The 13,131-nt window shown below is 34.3% G+C and overlaps 2 protein-coding genes and 1 long non-coding RNA gene across 3 annotated transcripts; 1 reads left to right on the top strand and 2 right to left on the bottom strand.

The window, feature by feature from the left end:
- Positions 1–1,876: 1,876 nt before the first annotated feature.
- Positions 1,877–8,330, top strand: LOC113342384 (ABC transporter G family member 11-like). The gene is made up of 7 exons (XM_026586947.1): positions 1,877–2,138; positions 2,698–2,777; positions 6,215–6,679; positions 6,810–7,049; positions 7,241–7,432; positions 7,506–7,592; positions 7,722–8,330. Exons 1-7 carry the CDS (start codon positions 1,877–1,879, stop codon positions 8,328–8,330), a joined length of 1,935 nt encoding a protein of 644 aa, XP_026442732.1.
- On the bottom strand, positions 3,392–5,594 carry LOC113342383. The gene is made up of 3 exons (XR_003356637.1): positions 5,270–5,594; positions 3,793–3,881; positions 3,392–3,681 (listed from the first exon to the last, which is right to left on the bottom strand). It is a non-coding gene; the product is annotated as an uncharacterized LOC113342383 (long non-coding RNA).
- Positions 8,331–12,014: 3,684 nt separating the features above from the next.
- On the bottom strand, positions 12,015–12,915 carry LOC113342385 (flavonoid 3'-monooxygenase-like). The gene is made up of 2 exons (XM_026586948.1): positions 12,832–12,915; positions 12,015–12,683 (listed from the first exon to the last, which is right to left on the bottom strand). The coding sequence occupies exons 1-2, from the start codon at positions 12,889–12,891 to the stop codon at positions 12,015–12,017; spliced, it is 729 nt and encodes a 242-aa protein (XP_026442733.1). The 5' UTR covers positions 12,892–12,915.
- Between the last annotated feature and the right edge of the window lie 216 nt (positions 12,916–13,131).

Below are 13,131 nucleotides of genomic sequence, written 5' to 3' on the forward strand. Positions count from 1 at the left end.
GGTGCTGGCCACCTTGAGGAGTTTTCTCAGCTCTTACTCTCTGCGGAAGTGGTCCTCTAACTCTTTATGCATTTCCTTTAGAGAAGGTTGTACAGGTGACATGCTCTCGCCTCCCTACTGTTTGTTCTTCTCGTGTGGAGTGTCCGGTCTTCTCACCTGTGTGATAGGGTCCGACACTATCCCTACTCTCTCGCCCTATTGGTTAAGTGGTGGGTCATTTGGTTGGTTTCCTATCGCGTCTGAGCTAAAGCCTTCTGGGTGTGTCACCGTGATCTAGGCACGAGCCTCGGGGTATGGTCGCCAAATGTTGAGGGGTGATTTCGATTTTGGTTCTACCCATCCTAGCTACACCAAGTGACCTTATCTTGGAATAGTGAGAAAGAGAGTTTCCTTTCCACTGTCCCTTGTCCTTCCTTATATAAACTTTCCCAAAAGTCCCTCTTTTTATGACATCATGACACATGTCTTAAACCTTCTTAATTACTTATAATGTCATTCCTTAATAAAATCCCTTTCTTATCTCTTAAATCCTCTTTTGTCCTTCTTGTCTTATGTGCATCTTCTTATTGGACTTGGGCTTAGTCCCCAATTCCCCGCATCTTATTGGATTTGGGCTTAGTCCCCAATTCCCCGCATCTTATTGGATATCCCAGGCCCGCTAAGGGGTATTCTTTTTCGTATATCAATGATAAGTTTTGGAAAAATTGAACACAGTTACAGGGGTTAAACTGGCAGGACACGTGGCACAAATTTACTGGCGGGGAGAGTTGGCACGGACGATCTGGACCCATAGCTATTATTAGGACCAAAAGAAAAAGAAGAAAAAAATAAAAACTGCCAATAAAGTCGTCGCCCGAGTAGACAAAAAGTCAAATCCGCATGGCCAGTATATGACATTCATGGGACAAAACCCAGAAGAAGAGGGTAGCTTAAAAAGTAAAAACTAAACCATCGATTTTAGAAAAGGCAGTCGTGAACTTGTTCCAAATTCATCGAATACCAAATATATGGTTACTAAATACAGAATTATGAGCTCGGGGTCAGCTTCTCTGAACCAACACATGGGAAGCATAAAACTGCCGTTCATTTACTCTTGTATATGCGGCCATAAATGGTTTTATTTAATGAAGCATTCCGCATCATTGAATGGCATAATAGTTCAACCATGTGATACTTAAGATGATGTCCCTTCAACCATATAATATTTAAGATGATGTCCCTTGCGATTTTGGTTTCCTCGGCTGGCAAAATAGCAGTTGAAATATTTTAGTCTTTTAACTCGAATATCTATATAATACGCCCTCGATGGAGAAAATACGAAATAACCAACATATTTGCATATAATTTAAGATTATGTAACCTTATCATTTGTAAATTTAAATGTCAACTGCTACTTGTGAACAGTTAACATTCGAATCGATGGACGATGAACTTACGTATCAGAAAACACGCTGATACTGAACCAACTAATTGTCTATTAATTCCCCTTCTAACAGCAGACTACTTCATCAATAGCTAAAGAAAGTCGTGGTCATGTATGGTTTGAACTATCTAGTCGTTTTTTTAAGTTCGGGTTGTAAAAACTGTACACAACCAATTAACTCTAGTCTTTTCCTTTTTAAGGAAAAAAAATCTAACAGTTCCTCCATCCAGCTTCCCTCTCTCATTACAACGCATCAGGACTTTTTTTTGGGCACCTATATTATTTAAATGATAGTTGCATAGTGCTTGGATTCATATCAATATCATCATCCCAAAACGACTTCTGTACAAATAGCTTCAGGCTTCAGCAAATGTGAATGCGCCAATGTATATACCCAATCTAAACCCAAGTAATTCACCATTACCATTTCTGAATAACAAACCAAGTTCCTCAATGGAGATAGAATCCCCCTTGCCTACCCCAGATGAGCTTGGGAATGGGAGGCAGACGGGATCATTTAATGGGCCTTCTAGTACAGGATCAGGTGTTTTATTGACATGGGATGATTTATGGGTCACTATACCTTCATCAGGAAGTAATAACAATGGCAGAGCTCTACTTCAAGGGCTTAATGGGTATGCTCAACCTAGTGAGATCTTGGCCATTATGGGTCGTTCTGGTTCTGGCAAATCAACTCTTCTCGACGGATTAGCAGGTAATTTACTTATAGAGTTCTAGCTAATTTGTATTTCTTTTCTTGCCAACTTAAGGATCTGGAAATAGCTAAGTTTGGTTATGGACCAGAACATTAGTGTTAGTAGGGTCTAAGTACTTTTTGGCATTTTCCATTTAGTAATTATGTTGGATTAATGTGATCTATAATAATCTATAAATATATAGTTTGTACAAAATGCGACAGAGTTCTGATATGTTGTATTATAGTGTTTTAGAAAAAAAGATTATACCAGTTGTTGACTTTGAAAATTACTGATAAGGGATCATCGTATTTTGGAGACAAGTCTAACCGATTGGTGATAAGGGTACGCTTCGGTGACGGGTACTCGAATATTTTCCCAGTTTTGGTTCTAGTTTGTGGAGTTTCCGAGCCGCGTAGAACTTAACTCGTCGACACTATGTATGTATCTGAAAGAAATAGAAACACCAAACGCATTAGTTGAACAATAATTTGGACCTATAAATATGGATCCTAACCACGCGACATTAATTTATCATTTTGTTTGTAGTTAACCTGGTTTTAATTCGGTTGATTGCAGGAAGGTTAGCGTCAAACAAAAGACAATCAGGGTCGATCAAAGTAAATGGTCGAATACAAACGTCCGCTTTGGGAGCGTCGGTATAAATAAAGCACTTCTCTGTCTAATTTCACTCTTAAACATTTTACTCAACATTTTTACTCATTACCCATATATCCACACTTTACAACATCTATATTGTTTCTAGTATTTTAATACCATAATACTGAATAAATTATGGTATTAAATGGCATATTTTATTGTTTTTGGCTACAAAAACACTACATACTTAGTTCAATAGTCCCCGAAATCTTTTTGCTGGTTCAGAAAGACAGATAATATTTGATACTGTTTAAATACCCAAAAATAATAAAGATATTTTTCGAATATCCTCAAAGGTATGTCATCCAAACTTTTATTTTTTGGTAAAATTGCTATTCACATGGTGGACTAAAATGCCCCCACCTAGTTTAATTAAGAATTTCCTTAACTCTACCGAATAAAAGTTTTTAATATAAACTAAGATGAATGAACATTTTTTTATGACACATACACAATTGATTAAAAGAAAAACGCAAATATGGTTTCAGAAATTTAAGGTACCCCACCCACTTTGGTATCAACTTATAAGTTCAGTTATAGCTAATAAAATCTAGAATCTTTTTTTTGATCGGTCGGTAAAACCTAGAATTTGTATAAATTAAAAGAGGTAGAGTAACATAATGAAATCATATATAGGCCTCTTCATGTCTTATGTACAATTTGATTTTGATATTTTTCTTTTATAAGGGTTAAACACCTTAGATATAATGAAAATCGTCGATTGAAATCACCCTGATTACCTACGCATAGTTGTAGTATTTCTTCACTTGACTTTTAGTACATTCGCCGTTTCAATTGAGGATAACAATTTAATACCACGACTTTATGTGCCTAGGCTACGCCCCACGTCTAATCTTCAATTTCAGAGTTCAGCATGAAGCTGGGAAATGCCAACGTTATGTCCTATAAAATATAGCAAGAAAATCGGAAACATGCCTGACACCAAATTCCAAAATACCAAATTGCTGAAAAGCAAAATATATCATATGATATCAGAAATTATAGTTAACTTACTTAATGTATGAAAAATTCAATTCACAAAGTATATTCATTCATTTGGATCAACTTTCCCATCCCCATTTGAATCAGCATCTAATAAAACTCTGTAGGGTGAATTAAAAAACAAAACAAATGAATAGTTATAGCTGAAACACATAAAGTTTGTCTCCAGAAATTTTGAATGCACAACACCTTATGAACAATTTGTTCAACAACATCATCTGAAAGGACAAGATGCATGCTTACCGATAGATAGAAGTAAAATTAATAAATTAAAGGTTGAAAACATGTAATTTGACATTATTTTTAGTTCATTTCATATAAACGTGATTGTACAACAATGATAGAAAATGATGAACTCAGTTTCTTCCTAGTTTAAACATGGGAAAAATCAAATTTAACCTATTTTAAAACAAGATGAAAACCAGTTTAGCCTAGTTCAAACATGGGTGAAACCAAATTGAACCTACTCAATAACATGATGAAAACCAGTTTCGTCCTTCTTTAAACATGGGTGAAATCAAATACAACCTAACCTAAAAAAAGAATCCAGTTTCACTATACTTTAAACATGGGTGAAGCAATATTCAACCCAATCCGACACAACATAAAAACCAGTTTCATCTTAGTTTAAACATGGATGAAACCAGCATTATCTTAGCCTAAACATGGATGAAATCAAATTCAACCAAATTGAAAATGAAACTAATTTCAACTTAGTATAATCATACAACAACCTTGACAAGACAAAAAAAAATGAAATCTTTGCTTGAATTAGTCGCTCAATTATTAGTCATTTTGACTGCGTAGTTTTGTGCATGCCTCTATGTAAACCTTATACTACAAACCTTTTGACAAATCTACGTTACAAACCAACTTGCCAAAACGATAAGGCTTATACGTACATCCATTAATAGTAGAAACTAATAAAAACGAATGGACACTTTTGAGGGATGGCGATGCAAAATGAAGCTAGATTTGAAAAACCAAGCTGGTAAAATTGCAATGTGTAACTGTCGGTCCCAACATCCATGATATTGCCAAAGTATAAATAGATTCAACACTCTTATGAATACATAATGAACCAAATAGTTATTAATTTATGATATCGAAATGAAAGATTTATGGGAATACGAAACAACTTTGGTCATAAAAAAAATTATGAATAGATGAAACCAGTTTCGATCCAAACTAAAACACATTAAATCAGACTCATCCTAATATATTCAACCCAATGTAAATTAGGATGAAACTGGTTTCATTTCAGTTTAAATATTGGTGAATAAACCCATCTAAACTAATATATCTGTAATAAGGTGAAAACAAAATCAATTAATCATTAATTGAATTAGCAAAACAGTGTATACGCAGGTACATAACCAACTAATATTGTGTGAAACATAACCGAATTCATCTAATTTTAAACTATTTCACTTAGGTCAATGTTTCAGAAAATTTAATCAAAAAGAAAAATTAGGGTTAGGAAACTTACATGTTTTGTGGTTATGAAGGGTCAAGTTGATGATTCAAAACCTAATTCAGATGAAATCAAGATGTTTTAATGAAATTATGTCATTGCAATATTTGATAGTGGTGAAATCAGATTGAAATATGTTGGTGTTGTTGTTTGTGGTGGTGGTGCTTTAACTGAAATCTTGATGTGAATGGTGTCAAGGGTGGAGAGAGATAATTAGATAGTGAAGAAACGGAAGGTGTCGACCAAGGAGCTTTTAGTTTTGCAGTTGGTTTACAAAGATAAAGATGGTGGGAAAAAAAAGGAGTTTGTGGTTTTTCTGTTTGGTCAGGAGAAAGATGATTGTGGGATGATGGAGAAATAGAGGAGATAGTTGAAAATAAGAAATCATTTATTTTCAAAAGATGCATATTTAGTTGATTTTTTTTCTTCCGTCCAAATTAAAATGCAGTGCACCCTTAATTTTTTTTGTAATGCATGAACAAATTACAAAATAGTTTTCTTTTTTAAGGACACATTTGGTGTAGCGCTACAATCATTTAGTGCATGATCATTTTCATAATTTATTAGTGACTCGAAAATTTCTTTGTCCGTAGGTGGTTTAATAATTGAGTCATTCTCTTTAATATAGTTCAAACAATATTCGACATCCATAACATTTCTATGATATAAGTAAGAAATGACATCAAATAATTCTTGAATATTTTTTAAAATTGTCGAACTTCTCATTCAGAACAATCAAAATTGTAGAGGTAAAAGCTAAAAGTACTCTATTCACCAATAAATATTCATTTACCGGTAAATGAATAATATATTTATTTATGAATAGATAGATAAGCTCACTAAACAAATATTCTTTTCCGGTCCCAAGGGCATTCATTTATCAAGGGTAGATTGTAGTTTGTAATCACAAATGAATAGTATAAAATGTCATGCGTAACTATATTTATCTGATACTTATAGGCTTATGTTACACAAAATGATGCACTTACAACAATGCTAACGGTTAAAGAATCTGTTTGCTATTCTGCAATGCTCCAACTACCTCAATCCATGACAAGTTTTGAAAAAAAAGATAGGGCAGAAACAACGATAAGAGAAATGGGATTACAAGATTCAATAAATACAAGAATTGGTGGATGGAATAGTAAAGGAATTAGCGAAGGACAAAAGCGAAGAGTAAACATTTGTATAGAGATTTTAACACGTCCGAAACTTCTTTTCCTGGATGAACCCACAAGTGGTCTCGATAGTGCAACATCTTGCCATCTCATGGACAGAATTGTGAAGCTTACGCAACAATGTGGAATGACTGTTATTGTTTCCATTCACCAACCAAGCAGTGAAGTTTTTGGTCTCTTCAATAATCTTTGTCTACTTTCCTCCGGTAAAACAGTTTATTTTGGTCCAGCTTTTGCTGCACATGAGGTAACTACTGAATTATCCAGTTCTATTTATGCAAAATCTTCGTAAATTCTTGTGCTCATGGTTTAAGTAACCTTCTTTTATCATCATAAATGTTTATAGTAGTCGTTGATTTTCTGTCATTGATTTGTAGTTTTTCGGATTGAATGGATTCCCTTGCCCCACTATGAGAAACCCATCAGATCATTACTTGAAAATAATCAACAAAGACTTTGATAATGTAAGTCTTAATGAAGATGTGGACATCGAACAAGGTTTTATAGGAAACAAACAAGCAACCACAGAGGAAGCAATAAGTATTTTAGTGGAGTCATACAAGTCATCTCAGTTCTTCCAACAAGTAAAGCACCGGATATCTGAGATCTTTAATGAGGTATGGGACGGATCCAAATACCATTTGTAAGGGTGGCCAAAGGAAAATAGGCTATTAAGGTTTTTAAACAGGGGTGGTCTTATTGTCGTATTTTCTTAATTTTGCGCAAAAATAAATAATTGAGGTTATATTGCGACTACTGTTTTTTTAGACACAACATATTTGTACTAATTTTCTTCAAAATTTTACAGGAAGGGAAAGTACTTGAAAGGGGAAGTCAAGCTAGCTTCTTAACACACTCATTTGTCCTTACAAAAAGGTCCTTCGTGAACATGTATCGTGATTTTGGTTATTACTGGTTGCGTCTTGGAATCTATATTTCACTAAGTCTTTGTATTGGTACAATTTTTTTTGACATTGGCCACAGTTCCGGTTCAATACAGGTATAGAGCAATTTTTTATAAAGTTTGACATAAAACTGTAAGTAACCGTACATGATGTGAATTAATTTTGCAGGCTAGAGGTGCAATGCTTATGTTTTTAACGACATTATTAACTTTCATGTCAATTGGTGGATTCCCTTCTTTCGTGGAGGATATGATGGTATTACATTTTCATATTCCGTGAAATTCAAAAAAGTATCTTGCAACATTTTCCTTCAGATCTGTATATATAAATACATACAAATACTATTACTAATCGAAGGTTTGTTGTTCGTCTTCTAAAAATCAGATATTTGACAGAGAAAGATTAAACGGGCATTATGGTGTTGCGGCTTTTGTAATTGGAAACACACTTTCCTCTATACCTTACTTACTTATAATCTCCTTAATCCCGGTAGCCATTGTTTATTACTTGGTTGGTCTTCAAAAAGGACTCGATCATTTCCTCTTTTTTGTTTTAATAATTTTTCTATCTGTGATGGTAGTCGAGAGCTTAATGATGCTCTTGGCAAGTATGGTTCCTAATTATCTTATGGGAATAATAGTAGGAGCCGGAATTCAAGGTATGATGGTGTTAAATGCTGGTTTCGTTAGATTACCAGATGATATTCCTGAAGTTTTCTGGAAATATCCAAATTACTATATAGCCTTCCATAGATACGCAATTGAAGGACTTTACAAAAATGAGTTCGAAGGATTGAATTTTACTAGGAACCAAGGAGAAGGATCACCAATTATTACGGGCGCAGAAATTATAGAAACAACATGGCAAATGCCTGGTTATTCAAAATGGATTGACATCGGTGTTTTATTTGGAATGGTGGTTTTCTATAGACTAATGTTCTTTTTTATCATTAAGATGTCTGAAAAGATTAAACCCATTTTAAGAAGTTCTTAGATGGGTTACCTTAGCTCTTACACCTGCACATACACTTCGATATTTGCATGTATAAGTTTTTGTTCTTACATGATAATGTTTACACGATTATATACGTAACATCATAATGAATTAGCTGGATTATGCATTTGAAAGCTGGAATATCTTTAGTGATCCAGATTCTGCTTGTGATTTAGAATTTTCTCTAAGATTTATAATGTATCTAGTATTTTAAAATCTTTTGTTGTGATTTGCAAACGTTGTTCAAATAGCACGGTTGTTTGTTTTTTTCTTGTTGCTGGGAGTTGTCCCTCATTTGGTTGTTGTTTCTTGTTGTTTGGAGTTGGATTCTATGACCCAGCCCTGTTTCGCTTATATGCTCTTGTTACGTTTCCCTTATATCAATAAAGACTTTAACCTTTTCTTAGAATCTTATTATTGGGGTTTGAAACCCAAATAGTTTTCAGGGCTTTTTTGTGTCATGAAATAGAAAATTTAATAACCCCATATCTTATTATTTTATTAATGACTAGTATATCCTCGATCAAACTAACGTTAATTAGGATGATTAAGTAAACTAATTATGATTAGTATGTGAGTTAGGATTAATCATTGCACTAATTTTATAAAAATCAACCACCTAATATGGTGGAGCATATCCTTAAATTACTCAGTATAATTTTATACCTGGAAGATTTTGTTGATTCAAATCGGAGAACATCCATTAAAATTCTGGGTTTTGCAATTTCGGCTGGGAAAACATCAGATCCCAGCCGCAGTCGACACTTTTTGGCTGGGCAATGATGAACCTCCAACCGAAAATATTGTATACGGATGGGATGACATTGCATCCCAGACGAAACTCGACACTTTACGGTTAGGTTTTTCCATCTTTAAACACTCTGGGCTAGGTCGTACACATATACCTCTGACTTTTATATTTTTTGATTATCAGAATCACTTATGACTGGGAAAACCCAGCCGCAAGTCTTAGATACTGCTGGGACGAACTAATCGTAAGTTCAATTGCACCTAGGTAAACCTAGCCGTTTTTCAACCTCTGTTTTCTTTTTTTGTTTGTTTTTTTAGAACATCTTACGACTGGGAGTTCCCGGCCGTGAGATGTACTTACGGGCAGGAAAGCCGTAATTTTTTCGGCTTTGAAAATTATCCGTAATTTAAATTCACGGTTGGGAAAATAAGAACTCCTGGCCGTAAACACCTTCAGAAGTTTTTCTTTTTTAACATGAAATTCATCGAATCAGAGCTTTTAACCATTCAAAAGCAAAAATAAATGATGGATTTTTATTTTATTTTTTATGATGATCACTTTCATCGTGATGAAATTATGATCATCATCTTTATTATGATCTATGAATAAGAAGGAGAATGAGAATATAATAATTTCGGGTTTATCTTTATTATCATCAACCACATCATGATTAAATTACGATCATCACCTTTACCATGTTTTATGAACGAAAAGAGAAGGATGAGGAAAAGATAATATATTTAGTTTTTTTTTATGATCTTCATCTTCATTTGCATCATGATGATATCATGATCATCTTCATCATGCTTTTTCCATGAAAAGAGAAGGAGAGGAGAAGATTATAAATTTGGGATTTTTTTTTTTTTTTGATGAATAGTGAAATTTGGATAAGGATATTCTTGATTTTTTCATATTCCTTAGTATCCTTATCCACCTTTTGACTTCACATAGCATTTCAAGCCCCCAAAACCTTATCGGGTTCAAGCCCCAATAATATGATTATTTTCTTATTAGTAAAGGAAAAAAAACCAAGTGGCAATATCAATTTTTTTTATCTAGAAAGGGAAATTTATTGAAGATAGGAGAAAAAATTATACATGGCATTTATAAAAATATATAAAAACTAAAAAATAAACACTATATTACACAAAATAGAATTCTTAATTGTTAAGCACAGAACTCTTCTTCCCGCTGCTGCAGGCCACAACCGGATTATGTCTTCGCTTCATTTCCAAGTTCATCATCTGTTTTGAAGTTATATTCATTTTCAAAAACAAAGCTATTATGTCCCTTCCACGGTGTCCAAAATACGGCAGCTGGAATTAAGCTCCATAGAAAGTTTCCATTGTCGGAGTATGTAGTTGTGTGCCAGCAAATAGACAATGCCATTACTGAACTAGGAGTGATCAAAGAACAACAATTTCTAGATAATAACATTGACCAAACTCTGTGTGCGATCCTGCAGAGTAAGAACAAATGGTTTTGAGTTTCCGATCGTTCCCACATATAACACTAGAGTTATCAACTTCAGTTGCTTTCCGCAAAAGTAAATCTTTTGTGTTTAACCTCCCATAAACCAGACACCAAACCAAAAGATTAATAAAGGTTCATGGTTGACTTGCTTCATAAAGGTTTTAGTCATTGCTATGAAGAAACAGTACAATTGAGAATCAACTAACAATAGAATGAAAATAATAGCCCATGAATAAATTTATGTTTTGCTACATGTAAAGCTCGAGATTAACTTTGAACCATTTTTAGGGCACTACTCAAAAATGGTGGGGGACTGCTAAGTGATAAGAATATCTACCCTATAATTATAAAACCTATAATTAAAAAAGATGTCCTAAAGTGTGGAAATGACTAACATATGCTTAACCTAATTTAATTTAAAACCAATCTAATAACCACCTATATATATATATATAGCCACCGCCTCCTCCCACCACCACCGACCATCACCTTCCACCTCCGACTACTACCACCACCTCCACCATTACCATCAACCACCACCACCTATACATGTATAGCTTAATTTAAATCATTAATAAAGATATTCTCACAGACTCATCACTTGTCTTTCGTGTTTGGTTGAAAAAATGAGAAGTAATCATCAAAATGAGTTGAAAATAGAAGTTGGAGAGAGAAGTTCGGTTAGGAATTATGTGAAAAAGTTTATCGAACTAGCCGAATTCAACTTTAATGGAGGTTTTTTCTTGTTTTCAGAGAAAAGTTCTGCTATGTAGCAAACAAAATTTCCTAGACGAACTTTTTGTTCGGTTTCGTCACAAAAAGTACGATTTCGTCATAAAAAAGTTCGGTTACGTCCCAGAAAATGTCCAAACCGAACTTTTTAGTTCGGTGTCACAAAAAGTTCATTTACTTCGCAAAAAATTCATTTTCATCGCAGAAAGTTCGGTTACATTGCAAAAAGTTCGGTTACGTCGCAAATCTTTTCTTCTAACCGAACTTTTCTCTGAAAGAAAAAACTCCATTAAAGCTAAATTCGGCTACCTGTGTTTTCATAAACATTAGCCGAACTACACGTGCAAATGAGTTCGGCTACCTGTTCCTCGGATGTCGTAGCCGAACTTTTTTAACGAAACGGAAATCAATTTGTAAATTGTTCATTTTGAGGAATATTCTGGCCAATTCAAGCACCGTTAACTAAATTTTAAGTATCTCGTATTCTTGTTCTGGCTCTTAGAAAAAACATCTAACTTTTTTCTTCCAAAACCCTCATCTTCATTATCATCTTCTTCTTCTCCCGCTCAACAATTCTTTTTTTAACAAAATTAACTTATTGATTTAGTCTCACTAATCATTAATTATCTCATTAATCATTACACTAACTAATTTTATTACTAAGGGTAAATTTGGTATTATAAGAAAACTTAAATATGGGGTGACTCAAAATTATTTCTAATATCCACTCAAAAAATGAAAAGTAGTTCCCCTCCATTTTTGAGTAGTGCCCAAAAATCATTCTTAACTACTCTAGGTGTAGAAATAACCACAAGGGAAGTCGATTTCTTTAGAGCAAGCCCAAATGTTTCCGTATCATCAAGTTTCGTATCTTTAGGTAATCCCCAGTTGAATGAGTGCAACAGAGACGCTAAAACAAACATCAACATTCCTTCGGCCAAAGGAATTCCAGCATAGATTCTTCTCCCAGATCCAAAAGGAAGATAACCGAAATTCTTACCATTGTAATCGAACGTCTTCACACTTTCGGCATTCAAAACTCTTTCAGGTTGGAACCGTAGCGGATCGTTCCAAGCTTCTGGATCACGTTGCATTGCCCACACATTACAGAACACCGTAGAGCCTTTAGGGATAATGTAACCTCCAATTTCGCATGAAGAACTTGGAGAATGAGGAATTAAAAAGGGCGCAACTGGGTGTAACCTCAATGTTTCTTTTACTACTGCATCTAAGTAATGGAGCTTTGGTAAATGAGATTCTTCCACCGTGTTGTTAGTTCCTACTACTTGGTCTAACTCCGCTTGAACTCGTTTCATAATCTTTGGATGTTGCATCAGTTCTGTCATTACCCATTCAATGGTTGTGGATGTTGTTTCCGTACCAGCCACAACAGTGTCCTATGATATTTAACAAGATAATTTGTTAAATACGATTGCTAAGAAAAATTGACACATGATAAAGGATTTATGGTTCCAACCAAAGAAAAAACAAATCCATGTTAAATCATGGAAAAAAAGAAAGAATAGAAAGACTAATTAGATTTACCAAATACAACGCCTTAAGCTGGGTCTTAGTTATTTGCGTTTTAGCATCCTTTTGTTCCATGACCTCCAAAAGAAGTTGCAAGTAATCCTTTTTGCTCTCCTCGCTCTGGCAAGTCTGGTCCATGCCATTCAATTTAACCCGCTGGTCGATAACAGAATCCAATATCCGGTCTAACCACATACAAAGAACTTTTGCTTCACGTTCGATTCCTTGTATATTAAATTTTTTGAAGAACTGGAAATACATCTGAGAAGTTAATTTTTGCGAGCAATTGAACCAGCTCCCCAATTACTTTCTGAA

Source organism: Papaver somniferum, unplaced genomic scaffold (genome assembly GCF_003573695.1).
Source record: "Papaver somniferum cultivar HN1 unplaced genomic scaffold, ASM357369v1 unplaced-scaffold_4006, whole genome shotgun sequence".
Taxonomy (NCBI): domain Eukaryota; kingdom Viridiplantae; phylum Streptophyta; class Magnoliopsida; order Ranunculales; family Papaveraceae; genus Papaver; species Papaver somniferum.